Source organism: Gossypium raimondii, chromosome 9 (assembly GCF_025698545.1).
Source record: "Gossypium raimondii isolate GPD5lz chromosome 9, ASM2569854v1, whole genome shotgun sequence".
In the NCBI taxonomy this organism is placed as follows: Eukaryota; Viridiplantae; Streptophyta; class Magnoliopsida; order Malvales; family Malvaceae; genus Gossypium; species Gossypium raimondii.
In genome coordinates this window covers 16,120,300-16,134,746 of record NC_068573.1, presented here as the reverse complement: position 1 = coordinate 16,134,746, position 14,447 = coordinate 16,120,300, and the positions used below count along the sequence as shown (strand labels likewise).

At 30.7% G+C, this 14,447-nt stretch overlaps 1 protein-coding gene across 3 annotated transcripts; it reads left to right on the top strand.

Annotated features, from left to right (window-relative positions):
• Positions 1–4,486: 4,486 nt before the first annotated feature.
• LOC105798522 (protein phosphatase inhibitor 2) lies at positions 4,487–9,736 on the top strand. Of its 3 annotated transcripts, none has more exons than XM_012628622.2 (4): positions 4,487–4,635; positions 8,127–8,239; positions 8,419–8,586; positions 9,127–9,736. In XM_012628622.2, exons 1-4 carry the CDS (start codon positions 4,490–4,492, stop codon positions 9,348–9,350), a joined length of 651 nt encoding a protein of 216 aa, XP_012484076.1. In that variant the 5' UTR covers positions 4,487–4,489; the 3' UTR covers positions 9,351–9,736. The 3 variants fall into 3 exon arrangements, 2 of the variants coding, with proteins under 2 accessions (XP_012484076.1, XP_012484075.1); XM_012628621.2 differs by having other exon boundaries at positions 8,124–8,239; XR_008188706.1 differs by lacking the exons at positions 8,127–8,239; positions 8,419–8,586; positions 9,127–9,736 and adding an exon at positions 5,581–5,855.
• The last annotated feature ends 4,711 nt before the right edge of the window (positions 9,737–14,447 follow it).

The window sequence follows — 14,447 nt, the reverse complement described above, 5'->3', positions numbered from 1 at the left end:
TGAGTTTTATATGTTAAAGGTATTTAATTGTTATGGAATCATAAATTAGGGGTCCTTATGTGGTAATTAGACCATTAGTTAATGATGGACAAAAATTGACATGAAATAAGTGAAATAGGATTTTTTTAAGAATGGGCATTTTAGTCATGTGGTAAATAAATAGAATTAAATGGGAAAAAGATGGCAAAATATGCCCATCTTCTCCATAGTTGCTGCCGAATTTTAGAAGACACCATAGCTAGGGTTTCTTTGCTTTTTCAAGCTCATAATCAAGAAAGACGAGAGGTCAACCTTAATCGAGGAAAAGAGAAGATTGGGGATTAAATTGCAAAATCTCTACATTTTCTTTCAAGGTAATTTGTATGTAATTAATACATTGTTATAATTATTTTTGTTATATTTCGTGACAATATATGTGAAAGGGTTGAATATGAAATAGTTATATAAAAGCTAGAAATTTGAAATTGATAGTTGATTTGTTTAAAATCAGCTTGGTTTATGGATATACCAACTGCAAGTAATGGTTGAAGTGATTCAAATCGAATTATTAAATTGGTTATGGAGTTGAGTGGAAAGATTGATATTATGATGTGTTATGGAGAAATTGTAAATTATTGGGAAGTAAGAATCTTTGTGGAACTGTCGGAATGGTAAAGATTTGAATAAAGTATCGATGAATACGTGTGTAGTACTATGTGAAGGCTACTACGTGTATCGATAAATAATGGTCACATGTGTAGTACTAAGTGAAGGCTACTATGTATACCGAAAAGCTTTGGTCACGTGTGTAGTACTATGTGAAGGTTACTACATGGACCGTAAAACTTGGTCACGTGTGTGGTACTATGTGAAGGCTATTACGTGTATCGAATGATAATAATAACATGGGTGGTACTATGTGAAAACCCCCAAATATTTGTTGTTATACCGACATGTTCAACAAGATATGGGTATGTGATTGAAATGTGATAAGTTGCGAAAGAGTGACTGAAGTGATGAAGTCTTGTATTGTGTTATAAAATAAATGGTTATAGTGCTATGTGAATGAGAGATGTTGGAATAGAATAGATTTGGACAGTGACAGTGATGTTAGTTTGAAAAATCACCAAAAATTATAGGAATTGAGTTAGTGGTTGAATAAGACATGTAATTAAAGCTTAATGAGTCTAATTTTACATAAAAGAGAAAGAATGGCCAAAGAAGTTATATATTCTGAGATATTGGAATTTTAGTGAGACAATGTCTGAATGATTTCGAAATCCTCTGTTCTGATTTTGAAAAATCACTAAAAATTGTACACAAATAATTATGTTTTTTAATTTACATTCTTAAATTTATTATTGAGTCTATTTCCAAAATAAATAAGTTGTAACATCATTTGAATTCTGTACTAAGAGATAACTGACTTTTAGTGAAGAGAGGTCAGAAATGTCAAGTAGTGAAACAGGGGAACATTTAGAGAATAAAATGTACTAATCGGCTGAACCAAAAATTCTGAAAATTTTATGGTAAGAAGGTATATGAGTTTAATTTTTGGGAAAATTTACGGATCTTAATTTGGAGTTCTGTAACTCCAGATAGAAATAAATTAGTGACTGTGATGCAGAAAAACAGTTGCTGGAAATTGAATAAATAATATATTTATGTGTGATAAAAATTATATTATCTATGGTATCATGCTAGAAATTTATTTATCAATTACATACATACTTACTAAGCTATATGCTTAATCCTCTTTATTTTCCCTTGTTTTATAGTGACATCAATCAGCTCGGAAATCGGACGAAGTCAGAACATCATCCACACTATCATCATCATCTTTTGGGTATTTTGCAACCAATACTATTGAAATATGACATGTATAGATGACTTAATGTAATGTGGTATAAATATATATATATAATATTGTTTGGTTTAAAATGTGGTGTATATTAATTGATAAATTGTTTTCTTAAAACTACTAACAAAGTATTTAGAATGTTGTGGATGGATAAATTGTGTCTGAACATATAACTGTATTTGGTTGAAATATTGAAGTTGTTTGAATTTGTGTTTCAAAAATTTGCAGGAGGGATTGAATGTTTATGAAAAGGAAATATGTCAAAATTTTTGTAAAAATAAAAAATAAATTTCAGTTTGTTTAGTAATACTTCTTACCTTGTTTCGGTGATGAATATGGGTAAGAGGTGTTACACAATGGTCTCGGGTAAGGGGTGTTACGTATATTGTCATTATTGACGTTTAGTTTTTTCAATTGACAAATAGATGAAAAAAAAGATGGATGGTTCGAAATATTGCTACATGCTCGTTCTTAGAACATAATGATCAATGATTTATATTAACCAATCATTCCTTGAAGCGGATGATATCTATATAATCTTATTGGTAAAGAATATGATATACGCTTACATTATTGCCTAAATTATTTTTACACTTCCTTGAAGTGAATGTTTACAATAAATATAACAAATTTTATAATCACTTTTGATCATTAAAGTCAATTTAGGCATTTAAATTTTTTGGCATATTTTCTAAAGTAAATATTGCAAATAATTGCTTGCAAATTATATTTATTTTATTGAGTTAATGACATTATGGACTTCACATTGATGTAGACATTTCGAGTAAATGTCACAATATTGCTTATATGTGGATACAAAGTAAAATGAATTATCAATTGTCAAAATTTATATTAACATTATTAGTATAATTGAAAAGCATGTTAAAGTAAACCAAAAGTTTCTTGATACAAATACATTTACTACTTGGTGTAACCAGTTAGAACATTCTGGATCATATTGATGCAAAAATTAATTGAGAATTATATGGACATTCATTAAAAAACCATAATTAAAGAAAGAATAAAGTTTATGTCAATCAGTCAACTTGTGCGAAAAAGATCTTAAAGAAATTTTACATTGATAAAGCATATCCATTGAGTACCCCAATGGTTGTACGATCATTAGATGTGAATAAAAATCAATTTTATCCTTGTGAAAATGATGAAGAGTTCCTTAGTCCTTAAGTACCATATCTAAGTGCCATAGGGGCATTGATGTATCTTAAAAACAACATAAGACCTACTATAGCTTTCGTTGTAAACTTATTAGCAATAATTAGTTTTTCTCCAACACATAGACATTGAAATGAAATTAAACCTGTATTCAGATATCTTAGAAGGACCATTGATATAAGATTATTTTATTCAAATGATTCAAAATCCCTATTTTATTCAAATGATTCAAAATCCCTAATAGTCGGTTATGCTGATACTGGATAATTATCGGATCCACATGAAGGTGAATCTCAAACAATATATTTATTGACACGTGGAGGTACTTCCATATAATTGTGTCTAATAAAACAGACATTAACTACCGCCTCTTCAAATCATACAAAAATAATTACAATGTATGAGGCAAGCCGAGAATGTGTTTGGTTAAGGTTATTGATCCAACATATCAAGAAGATATGTAATTTTCCTTTACAGGAAAAGATGCCAACTATCTTATACGAAGATAATACAACATGTATAACTCAATTTACTGGTGGTTACATCAAAGGCATTACCAGCCACAATAGTTGAAAGACTAGTATACAAGATTGAATGCGTGGACTCAAAAATGTAATGTGATGTTGCCATTATGGGGAGTCTAAAACACACTGTACTCTTTTCCTTTAACCAATGTTTTGTCCCTCTGGATTTTCCTAGTAAAGGTTTTTAACGAGATAGCTTGTAGTAGGAGATTATGCACTTTTTTTTCTTCATTATGTTTTTATCCCACAAAGTTTTTCCTAATAAATGTTTTAATGGGGCACATTTTTCTCTAATGGACTTCCAAGGGGGAGTGTTACAAATATATAAATATGGATGTCCATATTCTAACCCCTTCATTTATGAGAATAAACCCTCTCATTTGTTATGAAAGTAAATATGCAAGTTGCTTAATGTATGTGTTAAAAGCACTTAAGTAAGCATTATTTATTTGTGTTGCATAGAATGACAACGACTTATAAATGGAACCTTTGTGTGAGTGAAAAAAAGATACGAGAAAATTCTCTGTTGATTTGATCTATTATTTAGTTTTAGTGTTCTTTTATTTAATTATTTTATAACAATATACATGACATCTAGATAAAATCTTGTCGAGTGTGATTTCTATCTCATTCTTAACTCTCTCTCAATGATAAAAACGTAAAATTAAGTAAAGATATAAGACTATTTTTGTAATTTATTTATAAATAAATTAAAAATATTTTTTAAAATTAAAAAATTGATTTAGTTGAAATTCAAAATTAAAATTAACTAATAAAATTAGAATAATTCAAAATTTTAAATTAAAAAAACAGAAAATAATAAATTTATAAATCATAAAATTTCAAAACTAAAATACAAATTTAAATTTCAATTCCAAACTGTAAAATGAATTATTTAAATAATTAAAAATATTTTATTTTTCCTATTTCTGATATCATAGGTGTGATATGTATGTTTTCGTGGAGGTCGGTTAATGGTAAGCGAAAAACACGAAGGGCAAAAATGAGGAAAATGATTTTTGAAGCGGACAAACTGAGCTCTCAGGGGAGACATTTTCGCGGAACTTTGATCGTCAAGAGGAGAGGAGCGATCCAAAGGTGCGATTTTCTCTCACCAATTCCCCTTTTTCATTTTTTTACTTTTTCCATCTGAAATTGATTTTGTGAAAATGAAAAGAAATGGGAAGCCTTTTTTATTTATTTAGATTTGTTAATGATTGTTGGGAGTTAATTTGACAGTTTCAAACTATTTTTGTATTTATTCCTGCATTTTATCAACAATCAAACTGAGTTCAGTGGCAGTTCATTGGATTAATTTGCGGATTGGATTACTTGTTTCTTTATAGTTCATTCAAATGGATTATTGTTTCCTTTTTATTATGAGATTTCACCCTTTACTATCCTTCTCATTTTTGGTTTAATTACTTGTATGTACTTTTACTTCATTATTCTAACTTCTTTTGTAATTAGTGATTTTCAATTTTTGAGTGGGATAATCTATGTGTGCAATAGTTCAATGGCTTAGACATAATCCATTTTGACTCAACAAAGCTAGTTAATGTTGCTGAGTAATTTGGCCCTAGGATAATGAGATTTTTGCTGCCAAGAACTCTCTCATGATGAAGCATCTATTGAAGTTTTTTTTTTCCTGTTTCATGATAATTTATGTGTAACGTTCTTCATCACTTGGCACTATTAGCACTTTTTATGAGGTTTTACATGGTTTTGTACGAGATTTGAGTAGCTAGGCTTTTGATACAATTTGGTATCTTGACCTCTGGTGTTTCCTAGTACAGCAATACCTAATTTCTCAATTTGTAGTGTTTTCACTAAAACCATTATTTACCTTTCAGCCTCTTTCAGGTTTGGTTCTAACTTTGCCATTCTTATGCTTTCCATAAAATAGTAGCAGAAACAAGCCCGATTAATGATTATTATAATGAATCAGCAATGTCACTCTGTTTTACTTCATAATAGTTTAGATGCCTCATTTTCCACATATTAGTGTTAATAAGTGCTTATGGTAATGTTTTAATGGATCAGGAGTATTTGGAGCTTCTTGTTGGCACTCAGGGGTTTTCCAGATGAAGTAATTCTGAATATTTTCCATGTTTATTTTGTTTCGTTTCCTTTTACCTTATAGAAGGGGACAGGATGGGAAGATTGGTGGCCAACTTCTTTCATTAATTTTTTAACCATTATTCCATATAGCATATGATAAGAAACTACTAGTATATTTGAAGCATTTTCTTGCTTTTCTGAACAATGTCAAGTTCTTCAGCTTCAATCATTAGCCTTTATTCTCCCTATTTATGATAGAGGATCGTGCACGGACCAAGATCGAGTTGCCAAGTCACGGGAAAAATCCTACGAAAGCTCTAAATGCTTGGATTTGAAACGAAACAGCAAAACTAATTTAGAATCAATTAGATCTGAAAACGAGAATAACCAAACAATAAAAGATCAGCCAAGAATTAAAACACTTATAGATAGCTAATCTTGGATGCCAAGAACACGAAATTGAATTCAAGAAAGGTCCCAAACAGCCAAATCTGAAAAGAAGAACCCAAAAATCAGCAAATTAGATTTAAACTCAGCAGATCATGAAATCAAATAGCTCTAGGGTTTGGACAGCAATAAAGAGGGGTTTTGTGAAATCAAAACGTTTCTTATTTTCCAAGGTTGGTGCCGAACAAATTCTTGAAGGTTGATCGGGGCTGGAGACGCAACAAGAGAGTTTAAACAAGTTAGATAATGAAATCGACACAAGCAGAAAATTAAAAGTTTGAACATCAAGAAAAAATGAAGATAACGTTCTAAGAAGCCTTGAAATCGAGAAAAATTTCACAACTCCCTTCAAACGGCTCTAATCTCCCCTCCAATGAAGAACAATGGCAAGAAGAAGGCTGAAGATGTCTCCCACAATCAAAAAGATTGTTAAAACTCATTCTAAAGAAATCCCAAGAGAAAATTTTTGGATAACTCAAAGAGAATTTTCACTCAACAAAACAAATCTGATTTCAATGTATTCTTCAAGTGTTTTCACAAGGTGGCCGGCCAAGCCTATTAATAGGCCTTTTAACTATTTTCCTAATCTTATTAGAAAACTAAAAAAAACCTAATTATTAAATTTAGAGGGAAAAATTCGGCCAAGGAATTTAATGGGCTACTTGGGCTGAATTTTTTTACATAGGCATTAATCATAAAGTCTAAAAATTAAACTAGGTATTTAAAGAATTAAAATTTTACAAATTGGGCCACTTTGACAATTTGGCCTGATTTTCAACTAAGTCTCATTTAACTTTCTTGATTGGGCTTGGAACATCTTATTGGGCCTTGCCTTCAAGAACTTGGGCTTGTAGTTCGTTTCCTACCGAAATTGGTTCGTTGATGCTCGTAACGGAGATCCAATGCGCCTTAGCTGCAAGATTTGGTTTCTTGGACTAAGATTTCCAAGATTTGAAATCTTGATTTTCTTGATTCTTGAAATCGCAAGATTCAGTTTCTTGATTTTCTTGAAAACAAGAAAGTGAATCTTGATTTTCTTTTTCCTTCGTGTACGCATCTAAGGCCTTGCTAATAACTTCTTGAATGGTTCCATTTAGTTTTGAACGCATTTGTCTGGCCTTTGACCTCGTTATTGGGCCTTGTGGTAATTTGAGCCCATCACGTTCTTGAGCTTGAGTTGGGTCTTTGTGACTCGTATCAATTTAGCTTTTATCTAAGTAGTTCTTTAACGCAGGAGCTTTTATTTATTTTATGGTATTTTATCAGTTTTATTTATTGAGTATTAGATATCTTATGTATGGCTAAGATTATCATGTATCTTTAGGGTTTATCTAAGGCTATAAAAAAATATTATTTGCAAAAAAAGCCTAGTAGTTTTACTTGCAAGAAGAAAGCCTATATAAATAAGTTGTAGGCTTCAAAACCAATATTAATATTCTTATTATTTTTCTTTGAATTAATTTAAAGGAATTTAAGGGGTTTTTTACCCTAAGTTTTCCAGGGTTTCAACTGTTTTCTTACTTGTTTGTTCAGCATTAATTCTTCACATCGCTGTGGTTTTCTCTCATAAACCACATCATTCTTGTTGTGGCTTTCTTTAATATATTGACCTTGCAAATTGTTCAAAATAATTAGTATTCATGAGGTATTTCTTCATTTAAGAAAAGACTCTTAATTTGTAGTAGTTAATAATTTGATTTAACTGTAGGTGAGCCTGTTGCACCAATGAAAATGGGGTAAATGTGCTCATTCTAGTTATTTATATGATGTGATGAGTGACAGTGCATCATGTGGATGTAGCACTAATGAGGAAGGACTAGTAAACACATCTAGAAATAAGCCTGGTATCACTGCCTTGGTTAGGTATGGCTGGAGTCTAGATCTAGTTTCTTGAGTCAAGTATTAACCTTTTGTAGTATGTTCCCATTTTGCATTATATTTATTCATTTTTATGTCCCAATTCTATTTTAATTTGCTTCTGAAGAAAGAATTATTGTTTTTTTTTTCCTTTTTATAGTTACATTTTTCTTAGTTGTGTTTTGGATCTAATTAGTAATAATTCTCTGTTCGGGTAACAGTAGGCGTGTAAGATGGAATGAGGAGAGTTTGGTAGAAATTGAAGCAAACAAACCTGCAAGGCAGAAAATAATTGAACCCAAGACACCGTACCATCCCATGATTGATGATGATGATGGTATGCATAGTGTTTACCCTTCTACTTAAGTTTAGTATTTCATGCTTAGATACTTGTGTAAGTATTCACAAATTGGTGTTGAACTAGCTTTATTTTTAATTTATTCCTGCTTTGGGTTAGAACTTTATTCTGAAAGTTGAATTGCATTTTCACATTGCAATCTGGCTCTTGATTTGCAGGGTCTTTGTCTCCTGTAGGGCATGGTTTCAATGATTGTATCGGTGATGCTATGGATGCAGAGGAGTTGCGCTCTGCTTTGAAGGATGTGGCTTCCTCGAGCAAAAAAACAATTGGGCAGTCTAGTGGTTGGACATCTTCTGATGATGATGGTGATCCTATGGAAGAAGGTTTGTTAACTATTGTTGCTAAATAGTCCTTTTCCCTTGGAATATTGAAAATGGTTTTACTATGGTTAAAGTTGATTAGTGTTTTTGATGACTTGCTTTATCAGTTTATCTTTCATTAGACTAAAACTTGGCAAAAATCCTTGTCAGATTGAATTGTACAAGGTTTGTTCTAGTAGAAAACCTTTTTTATTGTTAAACACCGAAACCCTTTCTTGTTTTCCTAGTAAAACAAGGGTGTGAGGTTCAGTGTTGAAATGCTTAGGATATAGCTTTTGTTGTGTCTGTTGAAAGATTCACAATGTTGAAATTCATAAAAGGGTTATAGCATCTAAACTTCTGCTTTACGTTATAGTTTGGAATTGTCATTTTCTTGTGTCATTTTCTCTTGGTTCCATTCATATATGTATGGTTCTCTTAGTTTTCTTTAGTACTCATTCAATTATTTAGTAAGTAAACAGAAACAAGTAAGATGTACTAAGAATCATGTACTATCTTGTTTAATCTGTGGTTGATAATTTTAAGCCTGGTTTACTGAAACAGATGGGAGTGGTATGAGTTTTAAGGAGCATAGAAAAGCACACTATAATGAGTTTTTGAAGATAAAGGAACTACGACAAAAAGGCTCCTTCCTTGAGGACGAAGGTGATGATGTGGAGGGTGATTCGTCTTCATCATTAAGGTCTGGTGCCAAAGGCAAAGAAAAAGAGGAAGGCAGTGCAACTTTGCCTCAAAGATCTTCTGCAGGACCAGCTAATGGATTGTAGAAGTCATCTGTACCATGTCTGAGATGTTCAGGCCGACTCTTTTGACATCCTTTTTGTGGTAGTTTGATGCTATTTTGGTGCCAAAGAAAAAGAAAATATAGGTTACGTAATTTTTTATCCCTTTTTGACTTAAAAATTGTACATCATATTCCCTAGTTTGGCATGTTTGTATTGAGTATTGTGTTACCTCCTAACATTTTTATGTTATTATTTACTTTGAAGAAAAAGGTATTGTTAACTACAAGCAAAGTATGGGAATCTTTGTTCCATCAATTAAATGAGATTATCCTGTAATATATGCAGTTCACCTATTGTTGCACCAGATTGAAATGTAGCTCATGGTTTAAATGAAGAAATATTTCTCAAGGGATTGTTAATTTTGTGGATACTGATGCCTTCTTTAAGACTTGGAACAGAATGTTGACTACGTATACTCAGGATCTGATCGAATTTTCTTAGATTATATAATATGTAATATATATAATATTAATAAAATAAATAAATCTTAATACACAATGATTTATAATATTTTTATGGCATAATAACTTATTTGGCCTTTTATTTTATTTTTCCGCGTATTTTAGCTCATAAATTTACACTATTTGTCAAATTACCAAAAATAAATGAAAATATTTAGTTAACTTTTTCGATGTTTACTTGACAATCCACGTGTATGCCATATAAACAATTAATTATTTTTTAAAATTAAAAAATATTTTTATAATTTTAATGATTTTAATAATTTTAGAATTTCAAAATGATCTTTTTCATTTTTTGAAAATTTTAAATTTAAAAATTTAATTCATTATTGACATGATATCCACTACATCACCAAATTAACAGACGTTAATTTTTCTATTCATTTTGGGATGATTTGACAAATAACACAAGTTTAAAAGTTAAAAGAGGTGAAAAATTAATTGGAGGGCATAATATTTCTTTTATAAAGTTGAAAGACCAAATAAGTCATTATGTCTATTTTTTTAGATATTATTATAGAAAAATTGACATGCATAGTTATAGTAAAATAAAACCTATTTGAAATATTTAAAATATTATTACAAACAAACTTGAATTTGACAACTAAAAATATACCCTTGATAAATAAAATTAATTATTAACAATTTTATTAAATACAAAATAGAATCCAAAAATTGTGGAGAAGTATTGAACTCAAAATTAGCAACACAGTGAGAAACTATACTTTTGGTCCTAACATTGCTGATTGCTACCATATTAACGTAAGCCTCGACAAATTTTTAAACAGAAGTAGAAAATTTCTCCCCTCACATCATTACTTCAAATATCACCTATTATGCTTTTCGGGAAATCACTCGAAACTGAATATCATAAGCCCGTTTTTTGTCAACTTCAGAAATTTCGGTTTTAGGCTGGATTTCTGGGATGAGAACGAGAATAGAAAGGAAAATTATTAAGTAATTTATTAGGAAAGTTAGTAATTAATACATAAGGACTTAGTTGTAAAAATAGCAAGTTAAAGGGATTATATGAGTTATTAATCGAACCCTTAAATGCTATTAATCCATCATCATTATTAAGTTAGTGGATAGTCTTGTTGTAAGCCATAGATTTCAACTAATCTACTTGAGTAACCATAGCCATTCGATTTGTTTTATTAGTATAATTAAGTAATAATGTATACAAGGGAAATAAGTTAGATAACGGAGAAAACAATAGTTTCTTTCTCTTTATCACAAGCTTCATTTATTGATAAAGTATTGGAGCGATTTGCAATGATTGATGTGAAGTTAGGCACTTAATCGATTGTGTCGGGCTTTCATCTTTCTTTGGATGATTGTCCTACTATAGCAGAAGAAAGAGAGCATATGAGTAAGGTTCCATGTAACACCCCAAATCCGGTCTAAACGTTATGACCGAATCTGGCGATGTCACATTGTAACACCCCTTACCCGTATTCGATGCCGGAATAGGGTACGAGGCATTACTAGAATACATACACTTTTAAACATGTTAAACCGAGTTATAAAATTTCATTCAAATTTAAACTCTTCAAATTTTTAACATGCTTTTATAAATCTTCACGTTATAACTTCAAAATACTATATTTGTAACAAATAGGGCTTCTGAGACCTAATACATACTCATGCAATTTAATACTTCATTTCCATTTCATTTAATTCATGATTCTCATTTTCACGATTCAATTCAATTTCTCAATCCAATATACATTTCAATACCACAATAATTCATTTAATTCAAATCATATCATTTGCAATTTCCATTTAATTCACGTACAATTCAATTTCATTAAGTTCAATACTAATATATATTTATCGTTTAACTTAATGTCCCCTTTTTGCATCATTTTACACTTCAAGCATGAACCTAGTATTTCATTTCCTTTCCACTCTCGTTTCCTATGCATATCACACAAGATATAAACATTACACTAAACCGTAGTCGCAAGCTAGCCTTTTTGAAGACTAACCACATGATAAACCATTTTAATAAAGATTACAAACTTTAAACCTTACCACCCTTTTATGATCACAAGCATATTTTCATCTAGACATTTACCATCTCAATGCATAATTTTATAAATTTAATGTATGTAATCCATTACAACTTGGCCAAAGCCTAAGCATACACACCAAACATGCTAGCCAAATAAACATATAGTATAAGCATGGATAAGCACCACATTTATTTATGTATCAAACTTATCAACATGAGTTAATTCATAAACCATTTCTGACATTGCTACATGCCAAATCATATACCAAGTATACCACATACACATACTATGAAACTTTATTTTCTCACATGAACTTTAACTATAACTAATAATGCACAATTATAAACATCATTTCTTTTTAATCGTTTATCGATTATAATCGAGCATATGGACAATTATACACAAATAATTCATATGTTCCTCCAATTTTCCTCCTCCTCCTCTCCATTCCACATCCTTAATTTGTATAACAAACTTCAACATTAACTACAATTTCACTATTCACTCACATGTATATTCAAAGCTATCTATTCGAGTCAGAGTCACTAAATTAGTTTTACCCGGAGCTACAGAACTCCAAATTAAGATCTGTAAATTTTCCTAAAACTAGATCCACATATCCTCTTACCATAAAATTTTCAAAATTTTTGGTGTAGCAAAATAGTACAGTTTATTCTTTAAAGTTTCCCCTATTTCACTGCTCTACAGTTCTAACCTCTCTTCACTAAAAATTAATTATCCCATTGTACAGAATTCAGATATTGTTTCCGTTTGTTTTTATTGAAAATAGATTCACTTAGGATTCTAAAAATATAAAATTTATCCCATAATTATTTTTGTACAATTTTTTACAATTTTCCAAAGTCAGAACAGGGGATTCCGAACTCATTCTGACCCTATCTAACTAAACTTAAAATATCTCAAAATATATAACTCTTTTGCTTTCTCTGTTTCTTTTATGTAAAAATAGACTCATTCAGCTTCAATTTCATATATATTATTCAGCCTCTAATTCAATCTACACCATTTTTGGTGATTTTTCAAAGTCACACAACTGTTTCTGTCTAAACTGTTTTATTGCTAAATGTACTATTTTATAATTTCACTTTTTCACTTTCAATCTCAATTCAATTCAAAATTCACTTTTCCATTTCTAAGTCGATATTCAATTCAATTCCACACATATATTAATTATTCAATTACAGTTAGTTAATTTCCCGATGAACACTTCAGAATAATAACAGATACTCGGTGGATTCAGCACATAGCAACCACCTTATTAATCAATGATGTCTGGTGGAATCAGCACATAGCAACCACCTTACTAATCAATGATGTTCGGTTCACATAGTAGCCTGCACATAGTACTACACACGTGATCGAAACTATCCGGTATGCATAGTAGCCTGCACATAGTACTACACATGCGACCTATCATTCCGGTACACGTAGTAGCCTGCACATAGTACTACACACGCCTACACACAATCCGTGCCACACATGTGATCATTTCTGTCACTTCATTCATATCCCTTTTTATTCCAAAGGTTCATTCGGGAATTTTTCACTTTTTTCTCACTTTTCTTTTTATCGATCAATTTCAATTTCTCGTATTTCTTGATTTATAACAATACATTTAACTTATATAACCTTCACACTATTCATTCTAGTCCAAAAATCATACTTTGGAAAAATTACGTTTTGCCCCTAAAGTTTCACAAAATTACGATTTTGCCCCTAGGCTCGTAAAATAATTTTTATTCAATTCCCTTGCATTTTAGGCCTAGCTGAACCATTTTCATAACTATAGCAGTCCACAATACTCACTTATTCACACACTTGTGACATATTTTATAACTTTTACAAATTAATCCTTTTAGGCATTTTCATCGAAAATTACTTAGTACAAATCGTTTATCACACTCCAAACATTCATATTCTTCCATAAAACATCAAAATACATGCATATCATTCATGGGTAAAATTTTAAACACAAACCCTAGTTCAAAACAATGGTAAAAATAGGTAAATCTTGTTACTAGGATTTCAAAAATGTAAAAATCATTAAAAACGGGGATAGAACAGACTTACAATCGAGCTTGGAAGCTTTAAAAACCCTAGACATGGTTTCTCCATGCAATTTTTGGCCTAGGGGTTGAAGATGGACAAAAATTGGCTTTTAATTTTGTTTTTAATCCATTTTAGTAACTAAATGACCAAAATGCCCTTAATGAAAAACTTTGGAAACATGCCTAACCATACCCATTTTTGCCCACCAACTTAACCAATGGTCTAATTACCATATAAATACCTCCAATTTAAAATTTCATAACAATTGGACACCTCTAACATATGAACTCAACTTTTGCACTTTTTACAATTTAGTCCTTTTAACTAAATTGAGTGCCCAAATGTCAAAATTTTCGAACGAAATTTTCACGAAATCATTTTGTGAAATCGTAGACCATAAAAATATAATGAAAATAATTTTTTTCTCATCGAATTTGTGGTCCCGAAACCACTATTTTAGCTAGCCCCAAGTTTGGGCTGTTACATTCCATATGCTTTGGCAGTTGGAAGACTTATGTATGCGATGCTTT